Source organism: Labrus mixtus, chromosome 8, assembly GCF_963584025.1.
Source record: "Labrus mixtus chromosome 8, fLabMix1.1, whole genome shotgun sequence".
NCBI classification, from domain to species: domain Eukaryota; kingdom Metazoa; phylum Chordata; class Actinopteri; order Labriformes; family Labridae; genus Labrus; species Labrus mixtus.
The window spans coordinates 21,356,574-21,365,622 of NC_083619.1; the positions used below are offsets into that span (position 1 = coordinate 21,356,574).

General features: G+C 38.4%; 1 protein-coding gene across 1 annotated transcript in view; it reads left to right on the forward strand.

The window, feature by feature from the left end:
• The window catches only part of LOC132979364 (zinc finger protein GLIS1), a 54,941-nt gene extending 46,882 nt beyond the window's left edge, over positions 1-8,059 (forward strand). Inside the window, exons 6-9 of the mRNA XM_061045097.1 lie at positions 425-581; positions 5,490-5,644; positions 5,730-5,825; positions 6,414-8,059. Coding sequence (XP_060901080.1) covers positions 425-581; positions 5,490-5,644; positions 5,730-5,825; positions 6,414-6,556 — 551 coding nt within the window. The 3' untranslated portion in view covers positions 6,557-8,059. The remainder of the gene's footprint in view (positions 1-424; positions 582-5,489; positions 5,645-5,729; positions 5,826-6,413) is intronic.
• Positions 8,060-9,049: the final 990 nt, after the last annotated feature.

The window sequence follows — 9,049 nt, forward strand, 5'->3', positions numbered from 1 at the left end:
CTTTTTTCACCGGATGTTTGAGAAATGAAAATTGTACTTGTAAGATATTTTATTGACTTAAAGATAAAGTGATTCACTGTTAAAAGATTGTCTAAGGTACAGAAGTAAAGTTGTAGACGTAGCTTTATTAAATTAAGATCTATCGATGCGGGAACAATCTAGCAAAGTATTCCGGCATTCGTTGACCTACTTTGAGTTTTTGGAACAAACTGAGCAAAATGGCAGAGATTGTATTTCAGATACGGTTTAAGGAAGTTGTTAAATGTTTTGGTCTTTGTTCTAATCTCGACTGCTGTTTTAATCTAGATCACTGAAGCTTGTTAAACCTTCACTAAAGGAGCAAGCTTTCAAACTGACATGTGATGTTGGATACTCAAAAGATTAGAAGAAGTTAAACTTTCATAAATCTTTGTCTCTCTTTCAGGTGTGTACTCGAACAGCAGCATCGTCCACAACAGGGGAAATTCAGAGTTTCTTCCTCCATCAGCAGACACTTGCTCCAGGTATCAAGGCCTAGAGGGAAGCTTTGACGCCAACAGTCCGATGTCTTCACTTACGAGCCCGGGGAGCATCAGAGAAGGGTGAGTGTACGATGTAATGTAAGCAGATCAATGAAGTTAAATGTGTTGCATCCAAAAAGTCAATTAGGCTTTTTATTTATCCATGCAGGGAAACATCACTGTAAACACATGGGCTTCTTGAGCAATCCTGCAGTTGAACATGTTCACTCCTTCAAACAGATTTATGAAACGGACTGTGAGTTGTTAAGTGCCGTGTTCATGGGCAACACAGCAGTTGGTACAGCTTTTTCCCCTTTTTCATTCTGCTTCAGGGAATTGCTCTTGTTTCATGGAGTAAGTTCACAATAAAAAAAAAAGGGATAACGCTGTTCAACAATCATTTAAAAATGGCTTTGCCTTTATTTCTTGGAAGTCAGGGTATTTTACTCAACAATGTGCCCACAGGCAAACCTAAATGGTCATTTCATCCAGTACAAAAACATATTTTCCCACTTACCACTTGTGTGTTTGGCAGAGTTTTGAGTTATCTGCTGCTTGAGCTTTTCCTGCCAACACAATACAATGGACCTGAATGAGAATTTGTTTGTATTTGGCAGTTTTCATCCAGAGAAGTTTTTTTTTACGAAAGATAAAAATAGCAAGAACTGGCCACATATTTCTGCTTCTCTTGGCAAGTGAAAACTGATCTATTGGTCATTCACTCAAAAATCATTCTTCATTTGATGGATTTTGTATTATTAGTATTTTTTAAACTGCTAGAACCTTTGTTGCTCCTCTTGTCTGGAAAGCACACGCATAAAAACTGGCAGCTTATGCTTGCTGGAATGGACCAGAGACATTATCACCAGTGATGGAGTTTTGGCTTCGCGGTTGCAGTGATTGGGGACTTGGTGGCCACAGAACTTAGTGTTCTGTAAACTGAGACAAATGTTGTCTAGCCCAGTGTAAAAGTAGATGTGAGACTAAAAAGATACAGCTGACAGCCTCTAGGCCTGCAGTCTTTGGATAATATTGCCTCAAATCATTGGTCACAAAAGAACTGCCCGTAAACCAGATTTTATTGGCACAAAAGAAACAACAAAGACCGTCTGTCCAGTAAAAGAGAGCTGATAAGGGCCAACATAACATTTCTGTGGTTTAATACATGATATAGAATCTTCACATTGTGTATACTGTACATAGTTTCACATGATATTGTCCAGCGTTTCCACTATTTATTTTCAAATGGGCTTTGGATTTTGGCAGAGATGTTAAGATGGGTTCAACCTCAAACTTATAGGTTTAAGTTTGAAGGTTTTTTCTCAGCACAGGGTCCACTGACTGGAAAAGCAGATATCACCTGATTTTTAAAGCTTTAAGCCTCATCCTATGGTATTCATGCAGTGGACACATTTCCAGTAAGTTAACTTTGTGCTCATGACTCTTTTTTGCTAAGGTGAATAAGTGGCATTGTGATCTTTATATTGAAAATTTACATTCTGTTATTCAATATAACACTTTATGGGTAAGATGTCAAACATGCCTTTATCATTTTTGGATGTTGGTGGAAATTTGTCAAGAGTACATTTTGGTTTGAGATGTGTTTTTTGCCGTACACTGCTCAAGAAGAAAAAATAATAATAATTGATTCCTCTCACTCTCTCTCACTCTGACGTCTCGTCATTAGTGCATGTCTAAATGACATGTTTGCACTTGTGTGTTTAGCATGTGTCACAAAATCAGAGTGAAAAGTTGTAATTTCCCGGATTAGTAAAGTGTTATAAATTTAATAAAATATCTCAAGGACTAATGCATCTGGACTTTTTTTGACATGTAAAATATGATAACAATGCAAAACTAACCATTAGAAGGTTCTTGTTTAAGTAAATAATGAGTCACTTTTACAGTTTGCAGCATTTCAAAGCCTCCATCTCCTCCAAGTTTTCAGCCTGAGCTTCCATAAAGTTCTGCACAATCCGTCCATTGACGTCTCTTTATAGCGACTGAGGATGTCATAGAATCCCACGGGTGCCCGCAGTACAGACGGCCAGCCAAAGCCAATACCAGACGAGCACTTGTTTTTCCCCCAAACGACTTAGCGAGACGTTAAACACGTGAAAGTCAATTATCTTTGCTCCACAGCAGAGCAGGCATCAAGCTCTGACCTCATAGCCAGGCGGGTGTTTACTCTGGCCGAGACGAGCCATTTCAACGTCTTTTAATTATTTAATACTTGAGGGATTCAGAGGCCCGCGTTCAGGCATGTCCATCAGCGAGTATTTGTGATGTGCAGTGTTTGTGTATTTTGCGGTAGAGGGGTGTTGGGAAGATGGATTGGCTTTTGGAGCGGCTTGTCTCTCAGAAACTATGATGACTCTCACACAGAAACACTTTATTCAATTTGAAGGAAAGAGAAGAAATGAAGTTTACTTTTCAGAAGCTCCCAGTGACACCGGATCCAAAGAGCCAGTTTCACTGAAATGTTTGGCATGTCCACACATTTTTGTTTTTACTGTATCCCTAACATGCAATAAGTGTACTTAAGTTTCTTTAAGTAGTTGATTGGTAGTGCTTAGATCACATTAAATCTCCATATGTGTTACATACATTTAACATGATCCCCTGTGATCTTTATCACAGAAGTACTCTGGCGTCTTTCCTCCGCCAAAACTGAAAGCAGATCAGTTTAGTGTGCGCAGGCTGGCACCTTTGGAGAACCCACTCATCCCCTCCTCTGATCCAGTCAGAGTTTGCTGCTATTAAAAAGCAGCCATGGATTTAAAGCAAGGTTCCATGATGTATAATATGCATATAAATAAGAGAGCTCAAATTCTGCGTGCAGGATTCTTTTCATTCCAGATACCAGAAGGGCAGATGGCTGTGGTAAGCTAGTATTAAGTACGAGAAAAAGTCAGTGCGCGATGGAGGGGTTTAGACGATAAAATATGATCAGAGGAACAGTTTCCTGAGGTGGTGCTGACAGCCTCTCCCTCAGGCGCGGGCCCTCTGTTAAGCTCATGCATCAGGGAACTTTTGGGCATACCGGGCCCACAAAACGACAGATCGACTCAAACATCCCAGCTATGTTGTTGCACTGTCGCAAGAATGTAAGCCGTGGAACAGACGCGGTTGTTTATAGTTAAGGTCAGCTCTGATGATTCTGGGGCCAATGAGGGGGAATCCAGAGAACTGCTGAATTCTTGGGGCTCGCAGTCATCGCGGCACATTCATTTCAACAGTCGTACTATATCAAAGCCTACCATGTTTACATAATCTTATACAAAGCCTGGATTTTATTACCTTGGGAAGCCACAGCCATCTGTAAGTTATATCAGTTTGGGTTTCAAAAAAGTCCTTTTGATTAATTTTGGCTTTTATTGTATTTCTCCTCTGAAAGCAGAGACTGTTAAATTAAATATAATAGCATTTGACATGGGAAATGGGTAATAAAGAGACCTGGGGATGATAAATGATAGATATGTAAAGAAATCTCCAAACATTTCCTTTTTTTATAGCTGTCAGATGCAAATATAGAAGGCGCTCGGGCCGGCAGCCATCAGTATCTGTGACAAGGCCTGGCTTGTTTATGAAGCCCAGTAAAACCCGTCCAGCAGAAACCAAGGCCATTTGGCTCTCTGGGGACCAATATGCTACGGTACATCATCCAGGAGAGTTCTCAGGGCACATGAAATGCTGAGAGAAAGCTCTTTGATGGAGGACGAGGGGGGTTAAATACTGTATTGGGGGGATTTCAGCTGCATATCCTTGGAGAGATATTCAGCTGCCTTTCTTTCTTCTTGTCGACTTGGCTCCACTGACTCATTCGTTTCCACATTGAGTCAGTCTGTTTGCACAGTCAGCACATTCTTTCAGCGTAACGATGGATACAGCTCCACATAAAGCCCGCCTACATTACCCCCATGAGACAGAAACACTTCCATGTTTAAACTGCTCTGTTTGTGCACGGGTTTAAGTAGTTTGTGTGTGATAACACAGCTGCTGCAACAATGTCAGATAGTTATCAGCATGAATGACTGCAAAATACTTCAGTGACAGCTCGATTAAATACCTACAGTAGACTGGAAACAGTGTTAAACGATTGAATGCAAGTAATAATAACACAGGTATTTTTATAATAATGCGACTAGTCACATATGAATCCTCATGGAGCTTTTATTGTCTTTCACCAACCTTTAATAAATAATAATAATAACTTCAGAAAGATGTTTAAAAGGTGATTTGAAAGACTAAGCAAAGGCAGGAACTTGGGAGGTTAACAGAATAAACATAAAACAGTTCAGCCAAACAGCGAGTAGTCTAAAAATTTCAACAAATCCAAAAACAAAATACAACAAATGGTCAACAAATTAATTCAGATAGAAGTTATTAAGGGGTTAAAGAAAAAAGATAAACAGCAGATGGTGAACAGAAAGATCTTGCAAAGATTAGTAATATATAACGGATAAAAAGAGCAGCAACTCTGATAATGCAAGGAAACAATATGCTGTTGCTATGCTACTGTGAACTGTTTCACCTTTAAAAGTTAGAAGCTATAAGGTAAAAGTTAAAGGTGGGGGGTGGCAGTAGCCCATTCTTTGGGGACTTTTGATGGGAAGTGAATGGTTGCCTGATCAAGTCGGACCAGGACGGACCAAAGTATAAAGATTTGTCTGGTAGCTTGAAAGTGCCGGTTCACTTCCTGAGCAGAGTCGAGATGCCCCTTGAGCAAGGCACTTAACCCCTAACTGTTTAGGCAATCTTTCATGTGCAGCCCCTCACTCTGTCATCCGTTAATGCTCGTCTGTAGGATCCTGTTTGTTCATCTGTGTGTGTATTCCTGCCGTGTGTATGTAGCATGATCGAAAAAATAAAAAATGTGAATTTCCAGACTAAGTATTTAGACACACCACGCAGCAGCGGGAGCAATTTGGGGTTCAGTGTCAGTGTCAGTTTTGGGGTACTGAATAATTGACTATATGTCGTCAACAGGAACAGACCAGCATCGTTGTTCATGTCTGATGTCAGACCGGTGAGCTCCACGTCAGACCAAGCAAACGTCCAGCTGCAGGGCTACGACAAAATCTATGACAAAATCTATAGCCACCAACAAGTACTCTCACAGCAGCAAGGTTCTGACAACACAAGTAAGTTTACTGTTACAAACATGGCATTTACCTCCTACTTTGGTTTTGTCCTTGAAATCCATCGTTCACTCTGTGGTTCTCCAAGGATGTCTGTATGGAGAGGGAAAGGCGGTTCAACCAGCCAGTGACGGAGGCTTTGAACCCACCAGTTACTTCACAAACTCCTCCTCTCACTCTATAGGTAAGACATGACCTTCATACTGTATCTGCAAGAGATCATTACAATGTATTTGCTTTTCCATCCACTACTGCAAAGCAAATATTAAAAGAAGCTTGTTGTGTTCATGTACGGTACAAACCTGATTTACAATGATTACAACGATGGCTAAATGTCTTGTGAATGAAACTTGTTTTTGTGTTGCAGAATCTTTACATGAAAAGAAGAAGTGCTGTCGAATATATGTTAGGGCTGTCAAAGGATTTCAAATATTGATCACGATTACTCTCAAATTTCAAAAGTTAATCACATTTTTAACTGCGTGTTTGAAATTCCTTTATTTTACATTAAAAAATAAAAATAGTTAGGCTTTTATTTTGAAATTTGTGTATTGTCTTAAGCTGAGGGTTCTTTACGTGTTGTTTGAATTCAACCCAGCTTTTATTTTGAAAAAAAGACCTTCTGGTAGATCAAAGGTTACGATATAAACGTAACCAAGGAAATGAAAACAGCTAAAAAGAACAGTAAAAAAGTTAATGTAACAAGGTGGATATTACTTTTGACTCTGTAACTGAGGTATATATATATAAATTCTATGTTTCCTGTCTTCAGGGTTTGACTTGTTGCAGGACCTGCAGGGCCAGGCCGGGGGCGGTTACTTCATGTCTCCCTGCTCAGACGACAGCTTCCTCTTTCAGACAGGAGGTGTCGACCGCTGCCTCAACCAGATCTACTCCATCTACCTGGACTCCTGAAAAACCAAAGAAGTGCATTAGAATTACTCTGAAGACCAAAAGGCAGCATGTGTATGTTGTGGCTGCAGACTATCACACTATACTTTTTTATCCAGGGCTGAAGTTGTCAGAATTTAAAAAAAAAAACTTAAGAAAAGGGAGTCCTTACAGAACGAGGTGCAAAATTGGCCAAAGGCTTAGCTGTGAACATGGACGGTCAAAGAAGACTTCTGGTCAGTGTATTATTGTTAATAGCAGTGATTTATTTTATTCAGAGATGACCAGCATTTATGACCTGGATAGAATGAGCGATGAACTTTTTTCAATGTTTGATCTATTGAAAAGTCAAGAAGCTTTTTCTCTTTCTCCAGTGAGCTCAACTCTAAGCCTCAAGTCCCCTTAAGATTTAAAAATCTATATTCGTCAGAATGACAAACTCAAATGTGGTATTTCCCTACGGGGGCCTACAAGTAATTTATTTTTTTTAAAAGAAGAAATATTTTGGTCAACAGAAATTATGATCATTTTTGTTTCAATCGTCTCTAACTTTTTTTTTCATTTTCTTTGGCAAGCAGCTTCATTTTAAGGTGTTACAAAGGGAAACGTTTTGAATAATTATGTTATTGTGGTTAGAATATTGCATAAAGACGTCCAAGTAATCAAGGAAGACGTTATTGTTACAAAAAAAGCAAATGACTTCACTGATGTGCCTCATGATTTTGTGCGTTGTAGTTAAAAAGTAGGACATTTTAAATTAAAAAAGAAATGAATAACCAGTGCAAGGACGCTTAAACCTGATCACTTAAGACGAGTGCCTTAGTCTGGATCATCTGGACTCAGCTCCTGCATGGTATTAATTTTAAATAAGTTTGTATTGTCAAAGGTTTTTGTCAAAGTTGTGTGTTTATCAGCAGGAAACTGACCTTCTAACCAAAGTGCCATTGAAAAATCACCAACAGCTTGTCCATGACTCCTTTGGTCGTGTGCAGCTGCAGGAAGGTGGAACGTCAAGTAAACTGTAGCAGTGCTGCCACCAAGTGTCTGAAGGACTGTATTGAATGGTACAGTACACTTGGGTATGCAGTGTGTGCTACTGTAGTACTCTTGGGACAAGTAAACTCACACATAAGACTGAACAGTATGTACTTTTTCTGCCAACAAATATGTTTCAACATGTGTAATCAAACAGTGACAGTAGCATAATCTCCTTTTTTAATACTGTCTTTTGTCATTTCATCACAATGCCTTTACATTTTTCTATATGTGTCTATCAGTGTTTTTGTATAGTTTTTTATCAGTGTTATATTCAGTGAGAGGGAGGTGTGCATTGTTTACAATACGTTCTGTGCACTCTTTTCTGTCTCGTCACAGAGACTTTAAGAAAATGACCAACCAGAAAATGTTTACACTGATTTTTGTAGCAATCCAGAGATTTCTTATAAATGTTTTTTTTAACAGTGTATATAGACTGTATGAAAGTATACCTGTCTTTTTTATATCTGAATAAAAAAATCTGTTTGTGTATGTTTGTGTTGCTTGTTTTCAGGGCCTCCGGCTTCCTGGATAAATCTAAATCATTCTAAAATATGCAGGAATAGATTGACCGATATGCCTTTTTGTTCATTATATCCCTAAATGAAAAAGCAGTACATTAATCCGGATGAAAAGGCACAGAGTGTCGACTTCTTTTGATGTTAAATTGTTTCACGTTTGATTTCAAAGTTAAAAGATTATATTTTAACCCTCTAAGAACGGTTAATTAAAGATTGGATCTTGTATTTTATATCCCATTAAAAAATATAAAATCTTGGTAACACTTGAAATTAAGGTCACAATATTCACCAATAATTGAATTGCTCATTAGCATGATAATTAGCAGCATTCTGGCTGCCTATTAGTCATCATTTAACGCTTATTAGTACCTTATTCTAAGTGACCACAGTCTATAGCTAATAGGCCATTAATTTAAGAGTTTGTCCTTAATATCCTCCTAATAAGGAAGTTAGGAAGTTGTTGTACATGAATTATGATCTTAATATGATTTTGCTACCTACCTTATAAGGGCCATACTGAGCAAATCAGATTAAGGTCAAAATTCATACGCAACAACTTCCTAACTTCATAATCACAGTTCTGCTATGCAGTAAAAAGCAACATGTGCATTTTTCTCCTCTTGAGTAGAATAGAGTACCAACCAAACGCAATAACTGGGGTTTTGACGTTTGTGCAGAATCACTCTTTTTTTCTAATGGGGATGGACTTTCATTTATGTAAAACAAGATATTATATCATGCACGCAACATAATATCTTGTTCACCTAATATATTTAACATGTGCACACAAGATTTTGTGTTTTACTTTTTGGGACTTCAGGGGCTCCGTACATTTCGGCCTTTGACAAGTTTTTTTTTCATTAAGCCAAAGAAGCAACAGAATTTCAAATCATAATAGTGCACTCTGTTTAACTCTAGTTAAGCTCTAGTTAACTGGAACAAAATCAGAATTTGATAACAT